This window comes from Myotis daubentonii, chromosome 15 (assembly GCF_963259705.1).
Source record: "Myotis daubentonii chromosome 15, mMyoDau2.1, whole genome shotgun sequence".
Classification (NCBI taxonomy): Eukaryota; Metazoa; Chordata; class Mammalia; order Chiroptera; family Vespertilionidae; genus Myotis; species Myotis daubentonii.
Genome location: NC_081854.1, coordinates 8,955,977 through 8,976,031, shown reverse-complemented (window position 1 = coordinate 8,976,031; position 20,055 = coordinate 8,955,977). Strand labels below are relative to the sequence as shown.

The window sequence follows — 20,055 nt, the reverse complement described above, 5'->3', positions numbered from 1 at the left end:
GACAGCGAGCTCAAAGAAATAGTAATAGAATTAGATGAGAAAAGAGGCCGAGTGACAGACACAAATGGAGAGATGGGAAGATTCCAGGGCAGGTGGTGGCCGGAACTGGGGCCGGTGAGACGCGGAGCTGAAAGGGACAGAACCGAAGGGAGAGATGCCCATGGAGAGATGCAGTCAGGGGAAGGCCAGAGGCCAGAATGCCGGGGAGGTCACATGCAGAAACGGGTAAACTGAGGCAGGGCCAGGCTGAGGCGTGTGGGATGTGGCTGGTCAGCGTAGGTTGCTGGCAGGTCACTCCTGGGCACCCCTCGCACCAGCTTCTGGCCCCCGCCACAGGCCGCCTTGTGGAAACAGCCCTGCCCCCACCTGTGACCTTCCCTGGCCCTTACCAGTGCCTCCTGGCCGCCGGTGAGCCGAGGCTGCAGCTGATCAGTGATGCTGACCTCGGAGCGGGGGTGCAGGGGAGCGGAGCCGGGCGTCTCGGCCCTCCTGAGCCTCCATGTTCCCGTCTGTCCGCCTGGGTGGTGAGGATGGCGGCGTCTCCTGGGTGGCCCCTGCTCCCTGCATCCTCCCCTCTTTGCCCCCCGAAACACACAGAGGCCCCGCATTCCTCCAAAAAGTTGTTTTTGTCTTTTTAAATAATGTGAAAATGCCACGCGAAGGTTTGGACCAGAAGCCCCTCCAGGGGCCAGGCTGGGGCGGGGAAGGGGAATCGCGAGATGGGGAGTCCAGGTCCCCCGAAGCCTGCGGCCCCGTCTGAGGCGGGAGAGGGTGAGGAGGGGCCTCCGCTGTGCCCAGGGGCTCCGGGCCCGAAAAAGTCCAGTTCAGTTCCAAGAAGGTGGCTCTCTGGGGAGGGGGAGGGGCTTCCTGCCTCATTTGGCACCGAGGGGGTCGGGGGGATCAGGGGAGCCGTCCGGGGGGCTGAGGGGCAGGGGGCCAGGGCCTCCTGTTTGGCACATGGTGGGGGAGGGGGAGGGCCCAGCCTCAGGGGCCTCCCCAGAGGCGGTGTCTGAGGTGGTGGCAGTGGCTCCGTCGTCCACAGAAGATTCTATTCTCAACCCCTCTTCTGGGGGCACAGGGGGTTCGGGTCTTTGGGGGGTCAGTTCTCCACAGGGCCTGACGACAAAGGGAGTGGAGAGAGAAGCAGGGTTACGGGGCGGAAAGGCTCACTGGGAGGGAGAGCAAATCCCTTACTGCGGCTCCCAGGCGCCACCCCCCCCCCCACAATCCGCTGGGCCCCTTCCTGTCCCCACCTGGCCCCTCCCCTCGCTCACTCTGCTGCAGCCAGCAGCCCCCTCGCTGCCTTCTAGGCTCCAAGCTCAGTCCTACCCCAGGGCCTTTGCACGTGTGGTTCCCACTGCACAGAACCCCTGCCCTTAGCCCTCCATGAACTCAGGCCGCTGCTGGACGCCCCTCCCCAGAGGCCTCCCCTGGCCATTTTCAGTCAAGCAGACGCCCCCCCCCCCCCCCGTGGCATTGTCCTGTGGCTACTTTTCTCTTCCTCCTCTGGGATCATCCCAGGCAGAATCCCAGAGCTTCCTGTCTGCTTGCCCCTCTAGCATACGCTCAGGGAGGTCGGGTCCGTGGTCCCTGCTGCATCCCAGCGTCCAGCGCCGGGCCTGCCACAGGGCGCCCTCCCACCTGCCTTCCCCGGACCCCTCCTCTCCAAACGGAAGGGACGGTCCCCGCCCCATTCCACACCCCAGAGAAACAAGGGCTTGGGGGTGGAGGACCTCGCCGGGGGCCCCTCACCGGCGCCCTCACTCTCCACCCCACCTCTTCCCTGGGTGGTCTCGGTCAAGTCGCTGCCCTCGCTCCCCACCCCTGTACTTCAGCTTCCTTCTCGTTAAGCGGGGAGCACGACCCTCGTGTCCTTTTCAAAGGAGTGGGGAGACTCTGGGATACGAGGCGTCCCTCAGCACCCAGGGGGCATTTGTTGAGTGGGGGGCAACGCCACGTGAGCACAGGGGTTGGCGGAGTCAGGGGGCCCTGCCTGGCTCCCCAGCCTCCCAGCCCAGTGGCAGGGGACCGGCTGCCGCCTGAGGAAGGCACTTGGGGTTTCAGACAATCCGCCCTCCCTCTCGCTCCCGGTGATTAAAGGTAAAGTCATCTTCATTGCTGGCCCGGCAGCCCGAGCCCTGACTCACCACTTGGCCGCCGTCCCCACGCCCTGGAACCCACCCTGTCCTCACGGGGGCCTCAGAGAAGGCCTCTGGGAGGAAGTGACATTTGGGGTGAAAGCTGACAATGCAGCCAAGTGAAGTCAGCCCTCGGCCCCCTCCCTCTGGCCTTGACTCCATGTGTCCTCGAGTGTCCCTCCTGGACTGTGACCCGGCCTCCTTCCCAGGCCCGTCGGCCCCATGTGGCCCCAGGGGGGTCCTGCTACACCCGGGGCTGAGTTGGCCCATCCTGATCACGGCCCTCCCACGGCTCCCTAACTCCCCAGGACTAAGGCCCCACCCCTCAGCCCATCCCCAAGCCCTACATGGTCTGCCCCGCCCCTGTCGCCTTCCCCTCCCCTCCATCTGCCCCAACTCTCTTAGTCACCCCCCCACACACCGCTTCCCTTCTGTTCCTTAAGCTGGCCAAGCTCTCTCCTGCCTCAGGCCCTTTGCGCAAGCTGTTCAGCCTGCTAGCTTGCTGTCCCCTTCCTCTTCACCTAGTTAACGACCATCATCCCTCAAATCCCTGGTTAAGGGGCACGTCCACGGTTCTCCGGGGAGACAAAGCCCTTTCCTGTTGTCACCTGCTTTCTCAGATGACTGTGGGGTCAGCGTCAGGGGGCAGGGCGGGCTCATCGACCTGGCTCAGCTGGGAATCCCGGTGCCCAGCACCGCACCTGCACACGGCCGATGCTCAATAAACGTCTACTGTTTAAGCACAGAAGCAGCTACCAGCTGGAGACCACTCGCTGCTCTGGGCCCCGGCTCCGTGCACGGGGAGCAGTAAGCCAGGTAAACCCTCTCGACAATGCAGCGTGTGATCGCCCCCATTCCACAGATGAGGAGACCGAGGCCCAGGGAGGGAGAGCAGCTCGCCTTACCTCACTTAGCAGGGCCCGCTCGTGGGGCGCAGGCACGATTTGGGGAAGTAGGAATGGAACCCACCCGGTGGTCCCTCCTACCTTCGCAGCTCTGCCTGCCTGCACCTGCCTGGCCCAGGGCAGTTCTCGGTGTCGGCAGCAGGAGGCAGCAGAGCGCCTGGGTCTCATCCCTCTCTAGTCCCAGTCCCGCCCTGAGCCAGGGCTGTGCCCTCCTCTTGGTGAGGACGGCCTTAGCTCTGGGACATCAAAAACTGAGGGTGACTTGCGCCTCTTCTAAGCCCACAGAAAAGGGCTTGACAAACACTGACCCCGGGAGCGGGCCAGGCAGCTGGGGTCTGTACCCCGGCTCCCCACTCCCCTCCTGCCTGGGTTTTCTCCGGGGACGAGACCAGAATCCACCCGGCGGGATCACAGGGAGGATTAAATGGGCCGAGGTGCGGCAAGCACAGGGTAGGGTCTCTGCCAGCGCTTGCTATTATTATTATTATTATTATTAGCAGTGCAACCATTGTTATTGCTGTGGGATCCTGGCCAGGTTCTGTCTGCTCAGGCTCATACCACCCAGCTGGGCACCGGGGCCCCGCTCCTGGTCTGAAGGGAGGGGGGCTGAGGAGCCTGGAAGGGCCAGGCAGGAGCCCCACCCAGAGATGGGGCGACGATGGGAAAGACTCGGAGGAGATCCTTGCAGAAGGGGAACCGAGGCTCGGGGAGGCCCGTCTAATGGACACCGCCTGGTCCGAACGGGTCCAGAGTTTGGGGGGGTCTCGGCGATGAGCAGCGTTGACAGAGGGGAAGGAGGGGACTGAGGTGGGGGGGGCAGGGGGAGTCAGACGTGGGGACAGGACTGCGGAGGGAGGCCGATGGGGACAGAGAGAGCCCGGTAACCGGGTGGGATCTGAAGCACGTTACCTGCGGGCCTGGCGTCGGGGGCCCGGGTGGGCGCCCCCGGGGTCTCCAGCGCAGGCGAGACGGAGAAGCGGGAGAAGCACAGGGGGGGCCCTGGCGGGGGGAGGAGGGGGAAATCCTCCGCCCACTCGAAACTGCCTCCTGGCGGGAGGGGGTGCAGGGGGAGAGCAGAGGACGAGGTCAGATCCTCAGACCCTCCGGGAGCCCCTCCACCTTCAGTCCCGCCCCTCCCCCAGGCCCCGCCCCTCCTCAAGCCCCCCCTCCTCTCAGGCCCCGCCCCTTCCCAAAGCCCCCCTCCTCTCAGGCCCCGCCCCTCCTCAAGCCCCCCTCCTCTCAGGCCCCGCCCCTTCCCAAAGCCCCCTCCTCTCAGGCCACGCCCCTTCCCAAGCCCCCTCCTCTCAGGCCACGCCCCTTCCCAAGCCCCCGCTCCTCTCAGGCCCCGCCCCTCCTCAAGCCCCCCTCCTCTCAGGCCCCGCCCCTTCCCAAAGCCCCCCTCCTCTCAGCCCCCGCCCCTTCCCAAGCCCCCCCCCCCGCTCCTCTCAGGCCCCGCCCCTCACCAAAGCCGCTGTCGTTGCTGGGAAACCCATCTGCGGGGGTGGCGGGGTGGGGAGGCGTCGGGGGCGCTGGCGGCGTAGACGGGTCCGTGTCCCCCTCGGGGGGGCCCTGGACGCTCAGCTCGTTGGTTGGCGTCTCCTATGAAGACAGAGGAGGGGGGGCGAGAGGGGGCGAACCGTCACGTCCCACCACTGCACCTCAGCAAGCAACAAGCCCCGCGAACATTTCTCAGTTTATATTAAACGCTCTGGGGATGCCTGCACCCCCAAGTTTCTCTAATCTGCCTTCGAAGCCGCGGGACAGCCTTAACCGCACCCCCTCCCTAGGCCGCGCCCCTGACGGCGGAGCCCCGCCCACTCACCCGGACAGCCCCCCGCTGGAATATCCTCCTGGCTCCACGCGCTGCCTCCAGGGGCCCCCGAACCCATGCTACCTCCGTGCACCCCGCCCGTCTGCAGGGCCCCTACCTACCTACCTCTGAGATCTCGGCTGCAGAGTCCCAATTCGGGCCCCAGGACTACCTGTGGCTGTGGTCCTCCAAACCCCCACCCCATCTAGCGCACCCCCTGACTCTCCCCTTGGACCCCGCCCGCCAAGCCCCATCCTTTTGTTTCGGGCCCCTCCGCTCAGGGCCTCAGCCCGGCTCGCCCCGCCTCCGGCTCAGTTAGGTCGGGCCCCAGTGCACAGGCACCATCACGCCCTCCCGGTGTCTCCACAACACTACCCGCCTCTAGGGACACAACCCTCACCCGTTTCTCTAGGCCCGCCCCCGCTCATTAGCCAGCCCACCCCTGAACCCACTCTAAACCGTCCTACCCGCAGCCTCTCCAGGACTCGCCCCTCGCGGGTAAGATCCATCCCGAGCCAGCCCCTTAGCCTCCACCCCGGGGCTGGTGCGCAAGCCCCGCCCCCAACGCACGAGGCTCCGCCCCCATAGCCCAGGCCCCCGCGTCCCTCTCAACATTTTCTCCCTGGTCTCTCCCAGATGCAGGTATTCCACTTCAAAGTCACCCTTTTGCAAAGCAAAGTCAGTTTGCAAAGGGATGAATTTAAAGTGGGAAACCTGTGTCCTTTCCAGATCCTCTCCCCCTCTCTCTCCAGGACCCACCCACGCTCCGGGCCCGGCCCATCCTCCTGGCCCCGCCCATCCTCCTGGCCCCGCCCATTCCCAGGTTCCGCCTTCACACTCAACGCTTCATCTCATCCTCCAATCTCGCCCCAATCCCCCGCCCCCCGCACCTGTGCCCCGCCCCTACCCTGCAGGCCCCGCCCCGGCTCCTGTGCCCCGCCCCTACCCTGCAGGCCCCGCCCCGGCTCCTGTGCCCCGCCCCTACCCTGCAGGCTCCGCCCCTACCCTGCAGGCCCCGCCCCCGCTCCTGTGCCCCGCCCCGGCCGCGCACCTGGTCGAAGAGGTAGACGGTCACGTCCCCGTGGAAGGAGACCATCTTGCGCTTCCTCTCCAGCTCGCTGTCCTCGGACTCGTCGGCCCCGCGCGGCGACTTGAGCAGCCCCCGCAACGGGCGGGCCGCGTCCCCGTCGGAGTTGCTCACCACGACCGGCACCGGGGCTGCCCGGGACCTCCCGGGGCCCCGCGGGCCCGCCGCCGCGCCCGCCGCCTCGTCCTCCTCCTCCTCCTCGTCCTCGTCCTCCCCGTCCTCCTCCGCCGGCCCCGGCGCCCCCGCCCCGCCGGCCTCCCCGCCAGCCGCCCCGCCGTCCGCGTCCTGCCACGGGGGCCGCCGCGGGCCCGGCCCCGGGAACGGCGTAAGCGTGAGCGGCGGCAGCGCCAGCGAGAGCCGGGAGAGCTTGGCTGCGAGAGGAGAGACCGGGTGAGCCCCATCCTGGGGAACCGAGACATGCCTCCGCCTGGCTGTGTCCTCAGGTCATCTCGGACCACAGTCGGGGCCTCAGTTTCCCTCCTGGTGAGCCCCGGGGCTGCACGGGGGTCCTCCTCCACGCAGGGCGAGAGGCCTGCCGCGCCCCGACCCCCGTGCCACCTCCCCCCGACCCACCGGGCCCTGCCGACCTCTGCTAGCCCCGTCCCCACCTCATTCTGGCTTGACTTCCATCCAGCAGGGCCACCTCCCGCTTCCTCCCACCCCTGAGCCTGTGCCTGGGCTGCTGCTTCTGTCTGGAACGTCCTTTTTTAACTCAAGTCCTGGTCATCCTCCAGCTAGATCGGGGCAGCCAGAGCCTTCAGAGCCCCCCCAGGCGGTCCTCGGGCCAGACCCCCAGCTCTGCACCCCCAGCATCACGCACCTCTCCTTCGAGAGATCACCTCAGTATATAACTATATTTTTCAAAAGCAGGTGACGCGATTAGTGTTGGCCTTTCCACAGAACGGAGGCCGAGTCCCGCTCGTTCCGGCTGCATCCCCAAGCCCCAAGCACACAGACGTGCGCAGCCCATGTTTGTGGGGCTGATGGAAACATTAATCCCCGCTATGTGATGTCTACAAGGTACTTTCCCTCTCTGGCCCCCAATCACCAGACAAAATGGGCGTGTCTAACCATCGCTAGGCCCTTTCCCGCCCTGAGGCTCCCAGATCTCATCCCTTATCATTGATGTTTCTATCTCCCTCTCCCTCTCCCTTCCTCTCTGAAATCAATAAAAATATTTTTTTTTAAAAAATAAACTGAGTTTGAAGAAGGAACATTGTCTGCCCAGACCTCTTCCCAGCCTTTCCCTCCTGAGCCACAGGCTCCTCTGGTAGACGCAGATGTAAGCCGTCTTCACTCAGGTGTGGCTGTGAGTTTGTCAAAATAAAACAGGGCCCGGTCGTCGTAACTTTCACACCGGGGGTTTAAGGAAATCGGGCCTGTGGGTGATTCCAGTGGAACCACGGTCCCTTTGCCTATGTCTCAATAGAGGCTTGACTTCCCCCCTCTGAGCCTTTGCATAGGCTGTTCCTTCTGCCTGGATGGGCCTTCCTTTTCTAACTCAATTTATCTTTACTCTTCATTTATCTTCTCCTAACTCGTCCCCTCTGTGACACAACACTTCCTGTGTTCCTTTCCAAACGCAATTTCCAGAAAGAGGCCTGTCTACCGCTTTCAGGTCACCGATACCCTGGAGGCAGGGCCGGGCCTGAGACGCCCTGCGGCCCAGCCTTGGGCAGCTCAGGGCCTGGCACGCTGGATAGAGGCCTCAGCTCGCTGCGAAGTGGACAGCAGAGATCACGTGTCCACAGCCCAGCCCAGCCCTCAGGTACGCTCCCTTTGAATTGATTTCCACCTTTGAAACACCGAGAACCCTGGTTTAAAAGGGGAAAGCAGCAAATCTGGCGCCTCCCAGTGGGCATTCCTGAACAGAGCGAAGTGGCTGTACTTCCAGCTCCCCCCACCTCCCCCCCTGACCTCATTCAGGCCTCAATACTGGCTGGCACCCCTGGGCATCTGAATTCGAGCCTCCTGGTCTGTGAATCGCAATAATAAAAGCAGGTGTATAAGGGTGTGTGTCACTCATACAACAACCCTAGCAGGTAGGTGCCATCCTTGCCACCCATTTTTTGGCCGATGGGGAAACCGAGGCACGGAGAAGTAAGGTCCTTTGCCCAAGGCTCTGAGCCCAGGGGGCCCAGCTCCTGTGTCTGCACTTGTCACCGCCGGCCTGACCCGTCCGCTACCAGGAGCCCCAGCCTCTCCCCTGCGCCCCCGGCACCCCCCACCTCACCCCCACACTCCCAGCGGCCCCCTCACCTTTGATCTGCTCGCTGTTCCCCTGCGGGGGTCCCAAGTCCAAGAACAGCCGTGGCATCTCGGGACCCTTCCTCTCGGGCTTGGGGGGCTCCCCGTCTCCGCTGGGTGCCGGGTCTCCTCCGGCCCTGCTGTCTGGCGCCCCGGCCTCTCCCTCGGGGCCCGCCTCCGGCCTGGCCTTCTGGGGCGCTGGCTCCGGCCTCCTCGGCTCCGGGGGCAGCGGTGGGGGCGGCTGTGGCCTCGTGCTGTCTGCCCATCCTGCCTTTGCGTCCGCGCCGCTTCCGGGGCCGCCGCCGGGGGCCGTCCCCGTGCCCGCTGGGGCTCGGCCCCCACTCCCGAGGTCCGGCCTCCCAGCCCCGGGGGCTCTCGATGCCCCCCCAGTCTCGGGGGCTCTCCTCTTGGTCCCCAGTTCCAACACCACGCTCCTGGGGGCTGGGCCAGGGGGGCCAGGGGCCGTCTCCCCGCCGTTCTGGGGCAAGGCCACTGTGCCGGGGGCGGGGGCTCTCGCCGGCAGCGTCTCTGGGGCTGGCTCCCCTATCGTGGGGGCTGGCCCCCCACTCTCGGGCTTCTTCTCCCAGGGCCCTGGGGCTCTCCAGGGCCCAGTCTCTGGCAGCCTCTCGGTGTTCCTGGGGAGTCTCGGGCCCCCATTCTCTGACACCGTCTCCTCCATCTTTGGGGGTGTCGGCCCCCCATTCACCAACACTGTCTCTTCTCTCTCCGGGGACCTCAGCTCCCCATTCTCCAGCACCGTCTCCTCCCTCCTTGGGGGCGTCAGCTCCCCATTCTCCAGCGCTGTCTCTTCTCTCTCCGGGAACTCCGGGCCCCCATTCTCTGCCGCCTTCTCCTGGATGCCTGGGGCTGCCTGCCCCCCGTTCTCCAACACTGTCACCCCGTTCACGGGGAGGCTCGGGTCCTCGCTCGGGCTGGAGGCTTTCCGCCCGCTGCCCGGGGCTGTGGGGTCCCCGCCCGGGCCCGGGGCTCTCTCCTGGCTCCCGGGGCCTCTCCCTGCTTTCCGGGGCCCCGCGCCCCGGGCGGCCGTCGCCTTCCCCCCCAGGAGGTTCCGCGTCACGTCCTCCCGCAGGGACATCAGCAGCTGCTCGGTGCTCACTTGAACTACGAAGGTTGGCTTCTCCCGGGCCCCCGGCGGCGGGAGGGGACCCGGGTCTGGGGGCGGCCGGGGCGCTCCCGGGTCGGGGGGCTCGGGGGGAGCCCGTGGCCGAGGGACCCCTTCCTCCTCGGCCGCCCCCCCACCTGGGAAGGCTCCCTCGGGGGAAAAAGGGGTCTCGGTCTCGTAGCCGCTGTCCCCCGGCTTGGGGCCCGGAGACGACAGGCCTGAGCCGGGACTGGCCACGGCTGAAGGGGGGTCTGGGGACACGGCGGGGTCCGCGGGGGCCCGGGGAGGTGGCGGCGGGGGGGGGGGGAGCGGGTGGTGGCCCCCGCCCGGGGTACTGAGGCGCCGCGGCCCCCATGAGGGGGTCCAGAAACTCGGGGGGGGCCGAGGAGGGGGGGGCCATGGGCAGGTCGGCCAGGGAGCCCCGCTCGGCCCTCAGGGACGAGTCGTCCTCTGGGGGGTGGGGACAGCCCAGGGCGGGGTGGCCCCCCCAGCCGGCCACGGCCTCGCCCCGCTCCAGGGGCAAGCAGGAGCAGGCCCCCTCCCGGCTGCACAGCGGGCAGGGCAGGTGGCCGCGGCGGCTGAGGCCGCCCCCGAGGCTGCTGCTGTCCCCGCCGGGGGAGCTGCCCTCCTCCTCCTCTTCCTCCTCCTCCTCCTCGGCCCAGGCGGCCCCCCGCTCCCCCAGCACCTCGGCAGGGTCCCCCGCCAGGGTCTCCCCCGCACCCCGGCCCTCGGGGTCCCAGCCGCTCAGGAGGAAGCTGCCCGAGGCCGAGGCCGGGGCCGGGAAGGGCCGGGGCGCCGGGAAGAGGGGGGAGGCCCAGGTCTCGGAGACCAGCTGGGGCACCTCGGACGGGGCCTGGGGCGCCTGGGGGGCCGGCACGCCGGCGTCCAGGGGGTCCCAGTCGTTGGGGAAGAGGGGCTCGGGCGGGGAGCCGTGCTCCTCCAGGCGGATGTAGTACTCGCTGCCCACAGAGGGGCTGCGGGCGCTGATGACGGGCAGCACGCTGGGCGTGGACAGCGCCTCGTAGAAGGGGTTGGAGGGGTTGGCGTGGGGGGCCGGGGGCGCGGACGCCGGCTGCCAGGCCGGGGCCCCCCCACCCCGGCCGGCCCCCCGCCGCGCCTTCTCCCACAGGCACTCGAGGTTGAGGCCGCGGCTGCTCTCGGTGACCGTGAGCACGTCGTCGGGGTCGGCCCCGGGGAAGCCGTCCAACAGGGGGAACGGCGAGGAGAGGGTGCCCGGGCGGGGCGCGCTGTGGGTGGCGGGCCAGGGCCAGGGGAAGGGGCCGTCCCGGGGCGGGGGTGGGGGGGGCGGGGGCCGCGGGGGCCGCTCGGAGAGCAGGTAGGTGAGCTGCAGCTGCAGGTCAGAGGCCGAGGGGCGCTGGGCCGGCGGCCGCCAGCAGGACTGCAGGATGTCGTACCTGGGGGAGAGGAGAGGCGGGCGTGGGCAGAGCCCTGGGGGCAGAGACCCAGAGAGAGGGGGCCGGACACCCGGGGGGAGAGGACAGGGGCCGAGAGGAAGGGGACAGCGAGGCCCTGTGAGGGCAGAAGGGTTAGGGCGGCCTTCGTGTCTGCCTGTGCGCTCGGGGTCAGAGAAAGGCCAGCAGCCGGGGCTTCTAGGGGTGAGGGGCCCCCGCTCAGACACCAGCGCTGGCGCTCCGGCTCCTGCAGCAGGCGCTGGCGGAGGGCTGGGGGCACCCCGCCCCGCTCTGGGGGCGGCAGCGAGGGCTGAGGCTGCGGGTGCTGTGTGAAGGAGGCGGGGGTCCTGGCACCGTCCCGGGTGCGGCCCTCACCAGTAGTCCCCGTAGGGCAGCTTGAGCCGGGGCCGGGCCAGCTTGACGTGCTGCTGGCGGACCACGAAGGCAAGGACCTCCTCGTCGGACAGGTGGCGGTAGGGTTGCGCCCCGAACTCGAACAGCTCCCACAGCGTCACCCCCAGGGACCTGCAGGGAGCAGAGGGCAGCGAGAGGTCAGAGCCCCACCCTGACCGGCCTGGGGCCCCGGTTTCCCCATCCGTGGCACGGGTGATGGCTGTGGCCCTCCCGCCCGCCCGCCCTGCCCGGCCGCCGGCGCCCGGCCCTACCAGATGTTGCTCTCGCGGCTCTGGTCCACCACCATGAAGGTCCCGTGCAGCTCGCCCAGCAGCTCCGGGGCCGCCCAGCGCAGGGGGACCCACAGGCGCTCGGGGGTCAGGTAGTAGTCCTCCTGGGGGCCGGGCAGGGTCAGGCGGGCGGGCGGGCGGGCGGCCCCACCGCCCTCAGCCCCCAGGAGGGCGGGCAGCCCACCTTGTAGTTGCTGTGGGCCAGCCCGTAGTCTCCGATGCGCACGGTGAGGTCAGAGGTCAGCAGGCAGTTGCGCAGGGCCAGGTCGCTGGGTGCCGGGGGAGGGGCCGGTGAGGAAGGGGCAGCCTGGGCAGCTCACCCCCAGCCCAGATCCTGCCCACTTCCCGCACTCCGCCCCCCCCTCCATCGAGCCCCAAGCCCCCTCCATCTCCTCTGGACTCCTCCCCTCTCCTGGCCCCTCCCCTCCTGTGACCCCTGCTCCCCTCCTGTGACCCCTGCCCCCCTCCTGTGACCCCTGCTCCCCTCCTGTGACCCCTGCCCACTCTTATGACCCCTGCTCCCTCCTGTGACCCCTGCCCACTCTTATGACCCCTGCTCCCTCCTGTGACCCCTGTCCCCCTCCTGTGACCCCTGCTCCCCTCCTGTGACCCCTGCCCACTCTTATGACCCCTGCTCCCTCCTGTGACCCCTGTCCCCCTCCTGTGACCCCTGCTCCCCTCCTGTGACCCCTGCCCACTCTTATGACCCCTGCTCCCTCCTGTGACCCCTGTCCCCCTCCTGTGACCCCTGCCCACTCTTATGACCCCTGCTCCCTCCTGTGACCCCTGTCCCCCTCCTGTGACCCCTGCTCCCCTCTTGTGACCCCTGCCCCCCTCCTGTGACCCCTGCTCCCCTCCTATGACCCCTACTACCCTCCTGTGACCCCTGCCCCCCTCCTGTGACCCCTGTCCCCCTCCTGTGACCCCTGCTCCCCTCTTGTGACCCCTGCCCCCCTCCTGTGACCCCTGTCCCCCTCCTGTGATCCCTGCTCCCCTCTTGTGACCCCTGCCCCCCTCCTGTGACCCCTGCTCCCCTCCTGTGACCCCTGCCCCCCTCCTGTGACCCTTGTCCCCCTCCTGTGACCCCTGCTCCCCTCCTGTGACCCCTGCTCCCCTCCTGTGACCCCTACTACCCTCCTGTGACCCCTGCTCCCCTCCTGTGACCCTTGTCCCCCTCCTGTGACCCCTGCCCCCCTCCTGTGACCCCTGCCCCCTCCTAATCCCTCTCTCCCCTCTCCTGTCCCTTCCCCTCCCTGGACCCTCCAGGTTTCCTGCTTTGTGTTTGCCCCCCAGCCTCACCACCTTCCCCTAAGTAGACCCCCCGCTTGCTCCCCAGGCCCCGCTGGCACCTGTGCACGTAGTTGTGGGAGTGGAGGTGCGCCAGCCCCCGGGCGATCTCCAGGCCCATCCGCTGCAGGGTCCGCAGGTCGCGCGGGGGCAGCTCAGGGGACAGGCCCTCTGGGGGCCGCTGGGCCCGGAGGTAGCGCTTCAGGTCCCCCTGGGAGGAAGGGCAGGGAGGCTCAGCACCGCCCCCCCCCCAGCTGCCACACCTCCAGCCAATCCCCCAGAGGGCGGGGGCCCCCCTGCACCCAGTGGCAGCCCCTCCGAGGGGCAGGGGGGTAATAACAGAGCTAACAGAGCAGCCTCGCTGCTGGCCTGGCTGCTGGCTTGGCACCACCTGCGGGCGGAGGGCCCACCTGACTGACTGCTGTCAGCGCTTGTCACACACAGTGTCCCGTGATGATGACGATGTTATGGCCGGAGTCCTAGGACCCTAGGTGTCCCCAGCCCCCTGTCCAGCTCCCCTTCCCCCCCCCCCCCCCAGCAGAGCCTCACCAGCTGACAGAACTCCATGATCAGCAGGAAAGGCAAGGTCTCCACGCAGACGCCCAGGCACTGCAAGACGTTGGGGTGCTGCAGGCTCCTGGGGGGCGGAGGGGGCGGCTGGGTCAGAGAGCAGCCCGGCCCCGGCCCAGCCCAGCCCAGCCCAGCCCAGCCCATCCCCCAGCAAAACCAAACTGTGGCTTCAGCCTTTTCCATCTCAGTTTCCTCACCTCAGGTCTCCCCCACCACACAGACACCCTCCCCATTCGCTGTCAGGACCGCCCACTGTCCCCCCCGCTCCTGGGCCAGACCCCAGTGTCTCCTGCTCCCACCTTCCTCCTCACCCCAGCCTCGTCTCCCCACAGCCCCAGCTCAAGCCTCCTCCTCACACCCCGGCCTCGCTGCTCAGCCTCCTCCCGGCCTCCCCTCTCTCCCTTTCAGTGGGTCCCTGACCTCACAGCTCTCCGTGCTCCCTAGATCCACCTGGCCCCCCGGCTGGCCGCACTGCCTCCCCCAGCATCACCCCCCCCCCCCGTGTTCCTCTCCGCAAACACAGGTTCTTGCTTAGGCTCCGGCCTTGGCACGGACAGTCCTACACCCTCCCTATCAGAGTCCTCCTCAGCCCTCAGGCCTCAGCAAACATCATTTGCCCAGGAAACCACACTGACCCCCAACACCGGGGGCGCCCCTTCTTTCACTAGGCAGCCAGTTGCACGGAGACGAGGACTTGGGGCTTTTTGTACATAGAGCCACACCCCTAGTGCCTCAGACCAGTAGGTGTCCAATAAACACGTGTGGAAGGAAAGGCTGACCTCGCCACACGGCCTGGGGCCTGGGGGGCATGAGCCGGTCCAGGCCTGCAGCCCAGCGCCTGGCGCGAGTAGGTGCTCGGTTAGCCGTTTGCCCTCTGGCGCCCGCGGGAGGCAGGGGCCGCTCATGCACTGCGGGGCCCAGGGCCCAGCCATCCACACCCGTGTTCCAACCTGCTCTGCTTGGGAGAACAGGCCTCTCGCTCCTGCTTCTCCCACGGACCCGGGTCTGTGCTGGGGCTCAAAAAGCGGCCGGAGCCCCCCCCCCACCCCCCACCCCGTGCCGGCGACTGGATGGCAGACGTAGAAGGAAGCTGGGCTCCCTGCACACCTGCCAATCGAGCCCAGGCCGCCGCTCCTGCCATCAGATCCTCCCGCCACCCTGCGCGGCAGGACGCTGTGCCCCGTGGGGGCCAGGGCACACGGAGGCCCAGAGAGGCAGAGCGACTTGCCCAGGGTTGCACAGCGGGCGGCGGCTGAGCTGGGGTTGGATCTCAGGGCTGGCTCGCTCAGCCTCCCGAGGGCCAGCGGCACTTGTGTCCAGGGGACAGCGAGGGCCCCCAGCGGCCGGCGCAATCCTGCCCCCCCAACAGAGCGTTCTGTGCAGGTGAACACGCTCTAGCCCCGGGCTGTCTCCGCGGCAGCCCCTGGCCCTGTGTGACCACTGGGCCCGTGCAGGTGGCGAGTGTAGCGGAGGAAGTGAGCTTTTAATTTGAGTGGATTGGACATCAATGTGAATCGCCCTACGCGGCTAGCGGTTGCCAGCAGAGACGGGCAAATAAGCAACGAAGCAGAGGAAAATCGACAAACTGGCCCTGACCGGTTTGGCTCAGTGGATAGAGCGTCGGCCTGCGGACTCAAGGGTCCCAGGTTCGATTCCGGTCAAGGGCATGCACCTTGGTTGTGGGCACATCCCCAGTAGGGGGTGTGCAGGAGGCAGCTGATGGATGTTTCTCTCTCATCGATGTTTCTAACTCTCTATCTCTCTCCCTTCCTCTCTGTGAAAAATCAATAAAACATATATTTTTTAAAAAATGTTTAAAAAGAAAATCGACAAACTGGATATGTGTTATGAAGAAAACACACAAGCTGATGTGTGGGGGATCCCAGGGCCTGCCTTGGATGTGCGTGTGTGTGTGTGCATGAGTGTGTGTGTGTGTGCGTGTGTGCATGTGTGCGTGCATGCATGAGTGCGTGAGTGTACGCATGCACATGTGCACACAGGCCTGTCTGAGCTGGGACCTAGGAGGGCAGGGTCCGAGCTGGGGGTGTGAGCCTGGAGTGATATCCCAGGGGCAACAGCCAGGGTCCTGAGGCAGAAACAGGCTGACAGGTGGGAGGGTTAGTGAGGAGGGTGGCGGGTGCGAGGGGTCCAGTGGCAGGAAGGGCACCGGGTCAGGCTGTGCAGGGGAGTGGGACTTGGTCCAGTGGGCAATAGGGAGCCACGGAGGTTTTAGAGTGAGCGAGTGACAACGTCCAAGGCGCGGGTCTCGGGGTAAACCCCACGTTTAAACTGTCTGACGAGGGGTCTCTCTATACACAGCCCTTCCGTGACGGGGAGCTTATTACGGCACAAGTGATTCCAGTGAGTGTTTGTCTCGAATCCCTTAGAGCGGCGGGGAGGCCAGCAGGGAGGGGACAGGATCCCGCCTGCTCAGACCTCCTCGTCCATGGGGCGGGCAGAGGGGACGGAGCCCCTCGGTGGCCACTTCGGATGCCAGCTCAGGGCCCTGGGCTGTGATTCTGATTCCACGCTTCCTCACCCACGAAGCAGGGGCCTGAGATGTCCCCAGTGCTCACCACGGGGTACCCTCCCTCGCCTGCCCAGCCCCCCCTCCGCTGCCCTTTACATGAGAACCCTTGGGCTTCCTGGACTCACTTTCCAGAGGAAGACACTGAGGTTCAGAGTGGAGAGGGCAGGCCTCCAGCTCTGCTTCCGGGCCCTCCCTTTGCCCTCCCCATTCTGCCTCTCATAGCCCTGGCTCCGTCCGGAGAGAGACAGAACCCAAGGCTCAGAGGGGGGAAGCCCTCTTGACTGAGCGGCACAGCCTGGAAGGGGTAGATCCAGGATTCGAACCCTGGTTTGACCCCACACTATGCTCCGCCCACTTCCAAAGGTCACCCCCAGGGGGCGCACACCCGGCCGCCCCGGCCCCAGGGCCCACGCCCGGCACACCTGTAGGGCTGCGCTTCCGAGATGAACTTGCGCTGCTCCAGCGGCCCCGCGCTGGCGCGCAACTCCTTCACCACCACCTGGGCCGGCGTGTAGTCTGAGAACACCTCTCCCAGGATCACCTGGTCCAGGGGGCCCGGAGTCAGTGTGTGTGCTTCCCCCGCCCCCTCCCCTGGAGCCCCCTCCCCCCACCGCAGGCTCCCACCTTCCCGCCCCCCCCCCCCCCCCCCGTTTCCAGGCCCTCCCCTCACATCCCACCCTCGTCCCCCACCAGGCGCCGGGGCAGACACTCACAAGCCCAGAGTCCGATGGATGCAGGGACGGACGGATGGAAGGATGGACAGACGGACGCGTGGAGAGCCAGGTGGCCAGGCGGAGTGATCAATGGAGTGAGGAGGGAGGCGCTGACAGACAGATGTGGGGGGATGGGGTGGGTGGGAGTGGGTGAGAGGTGGATAGAGGTGAGGGCGATGGGTGAACTGAGGGGGCCAAGGGAGCAGGCGGGGAGCAGATGAGAAGTGGTAGGAGCAGGGGGGATGGACACAACACAGGAGTACAGCCCCGGACTGTATGGAGCCCCTGCCTCCCACCCCCCCAGCCCACTCACCTTCCCAAACCAGCCACTCCCAATCTCTTGTAGGTAGCTGAGGTGCTGGCGGCTAAGGCCCAGGGGAGTGGTCATGTCTAGGGGGGCAGAAGGGGGAGGCCCCTGAGACTCTCTCCCCTCCCAAGTGCCCATGACACCTCCCAACTCCGCGGAGACTGGGGGTCACAGCAGGCACCAACCCCTCTCTTCATTGGCTGCCCCCAACATTCCAATGATGGGACCTCAGCCCTGGCTGATGTGGCTCAGTGGATAGAGCGTCGGCCTGCGGACTGAAGGGTCCTGGGTTTGATTCCGCTCAAAGCCACATGCGTAGGTTGCAGGCTCGGTCCCCAGTAAGGGGCATGCAGGAAGCAACCCATCAATGATCCCCCCCCCCTCTCCCTCTTCCTCCCTCTCTGAAATCAATAAAAATATATTTTAAAAAAACAAAAACAAAGAGGGGACCTCAGCCTCCTCACTGGCTGCCCACAGGTTCCAGCATCCAACCCGTCCTTCCCGTCAGCATCCCCAGGGCCTGTGGGGGACTGCAGCCTGCCACTGGCGGCCGCTGAGATGGCGATCGAGGCTGCCCTCACCACGGATTGCCCCACCACTGATTGCGAAATCCAAAACCCAAATCTGGTTTTGCCAAGTCTGGTTTTGGATTAAGCAATTGCTTCCAACCCAGATGATCTCTGACCCCATCCAGGGTCAAGATCCCGGGGCTCCCACCTCCACCTGTCCCCTTGGCTGCCTGGGGCCTCCAGGAGAAGACTCTCAAGACCATGGGATCTGGCCCTGACTGGTTTGGCTCAGTGGCTAGAGCGTCGGCCTGCGGACTGAAAAGTCCAAGGTTCGATTCCAGCCAAGGGCATGTACCTCGGTTGCGGGCACATCCCCAATAGGGGCTGTGCAGGAGGCAGCTGATCGATGTTTCTCTCTCATCGATGTTTCTAACTCTCTAGCCCTCTCCCTTCCTCTCTGTAAAAAAATCAATAAAATTTATTAAAAAAAAAAAAAAGACCATGGGATCCTATTCGGGGCAGGGCAGTACCTGAATGCGAAGGCTGCGGCGCAGGCATCGGCAGGGAGACCTCGGCCAGCGGGAGGATGTAGACATCAGGCAGCGACTGCGAGGAGGAGGTCTCCTCGGCCGGGGGAGTGTACTCCCCCGAGCAATCCTCCCCTTCGGGGTTCTCAAACTCCTGGAGCCGGGAGGGGTGGGGAGGGGAGAAGACAGGGCCGAGACAGGCCATCTTTCTCATAACTGTCCTCAGTCCCGGTCCAATGTCCATCCCAAGCCTCCGGATCTGGCCATAACCTCAGGACCAAAGGTGCTCCCGGACTGACCGCCACTCTCCCTCACCCACCCCCTGGGCTGGGGGGAAAGGCCTTGCTGGAGTCTTCCTCCCCACCTGGAACCCTCTCGTGCACCTCACCTTAAAGCCGACATCGCCCCGTTTGCAGCACAGACAGGTGAGGAGGAGGAAGATGAAGGCCAGCAGACCGGAGCAGGAAATGAGGACCACGGCGTAGGGAGGAGCCAGAGGGGCCCGGCCCAGGGCGAATCCATCTGTGGGCGCACAGGGCTGGGCTGGCGTCCCCACTTCAAGCCCCTGGTTCCCCGTCTCCGTGCCCCTCCCATCCGGGCCAGTCTTGACTACAACTCCCATGACGCACTGCAACCGGCGGCCTCTTGGCAAAGGAGCCGGATGGTGCAGAGCATTGTGGGGATTGTAGTTTGGAGCCTTCTCAGGTGATTGGGGGTGGGGTCCCTCCTCTCCCTCCAAGCTGGGACACCACCCCCCACCCCCTCCATCACATCACCCCAGACTTGGGAAGAATTCCAGTGAGGACCGAGGAAAGGAGAAGGAATAGTGGAGCCTGGAGCACCCAGGATGGACAATCTGCTCCCCCGGACAGCCTCATTACCCCCTGTTTGGGGAAGAGGATGAGCCCCCAGCTGCAGTCTGGGAGAAGGCGCTTGCCCCATGCTGCTCCCCCTAGTTAGCAGGGGTGAGGCATGTCTCCTTTAGGGGCACTTGGAGCGCGCACATGCCCTCCGTCCCCAGCCCAAGCCCCTGCGAAGGGAGCCCGGCCAGTCCCGGGTCCCCCCAAAGCTAGAGCAGCTGCCTGTGCTGGGTCTGCCTGAGACAGTCTTCTCCCCCTGGCCCAGCTCTCCCGGGGGCCCCGTCCTTCCCTGGCCCCCCGCACACACCTGCACACACACACATGCGTGTACAGACACATGTTGCCCAAACGGACGCCCTCCCCACCCAGCCCCCGGCCTGCCTCCCACAGGCCCTGCGGACAGAGAGAGGCTCCGTCTCCGCGGCTCCCCAGGCCCCGGCTCGGCGGCCGGGAGACATGCACACAGGTGATGGGGCCAGAGCCCCCCCGGGCAGACCCCCGGGCAGCCGGGGTGGGGGTGGGGGCCGCCGGGCCTCCGGATGGCCGGACAGACAGACTCACCGGGGTGGGCCGGGGACGCCAGGCAGCCGGAGGCGGAGACGGCCGCGAGGAAGATGAAGGCTCCAGGGGCAGGCATCTTGCCGGTGATGGAAGGGAAGTGGAGGTGGTGGCGGCTGGGGAGGAGGGGGGGCGGGCCCTTAGCCCCCAGCCATGGGGACCCGCGCGACCCTGGCCTCCCCCCGCCTAGGAGCGGGGCAAGAGACGCAGGACACGGGGAGGGAGGGGCTGCTTGCTGGCTCAGGTACCCCCCTCCCCCTCTCTGAAGGGACAGGCAGATGAAGGGATGGAGAGGAGGACAGAGGAGAGGAGCTGGGGAGCCGGGGTTGCTGGGGTGGGGGGAGAGGGTAGGATGGGAGGGGGGAGAATAAGGGCCCCGCCCCCGAGGGCAGCCAGGATTGGGGGAGCGGAGAGCCTGTCAGAGGAAGGGTGGGAGGAGGGAGGATGGAGGGAGGATGGAGCGTCGCCATGGCAACTGGCTCCCCAGTAGCATTGACTGCCAGGAGGGAGGGAGGGGAGGGAGAGGGACGGACAGGGACCAGCAGACCCTTGGGATGGGGGGCGCAGGGCCCGCTGTGCCCGTCCGGGACAGCGCTGTGACATGTCACCGGCGTGGACACGTGTGTCCCACGCCAAGCTGCAGATGTCAGGCAGGCATACGCAGCCCACACACGGCTGACACACGCGTCGCAGAGACCCTCACAGACAAGCACATCACATACAAAGGTGGACAGCCATCGGCAGACGGGGACACGGACACGTCGCACACAAAGACGCAGGGATAAGGGG

The 20,055-nt window shown here is 66.5% G+C and overlaps 1 protein-coding gene across 1 annotated transcript; it reads right to left on the bottom strand.

Moving 5' to 3' along the window:
- Positions 1-955: 955 nt before the first annotated feature.
- LMTK3 (lemur tyrosine kinase 3) lies at positions 956-19,600 on the bottom strand. Its single transcript, XM_059665948.1, is given in 16 exon segments — positions 956-1,116; positions 3,953-4,090; positions 4,507-4,642; positions 5,905-6,311; positions 8,200-9,616; positions 9,618-10,725; positions 11,098-11,247; positions 11,388-11,509; positions 11,590-11,674; positions 12,755-12,903; positions 13,242-13,329; positions 16,215-16,333; positions 16,819-16,895; positions 17,852-18,002; positions 18,237-18,370; positions 19,270-19,600. Coding segments are annotated over 16 exon segments (4,374 nt in total). The 5' UTR covers positions 19,346-19,600; the 3' UTR covers positions 956-1,099.
- Between the last annotated feature and the right edge of the window lie 455 nt (positions 19,601-20,055).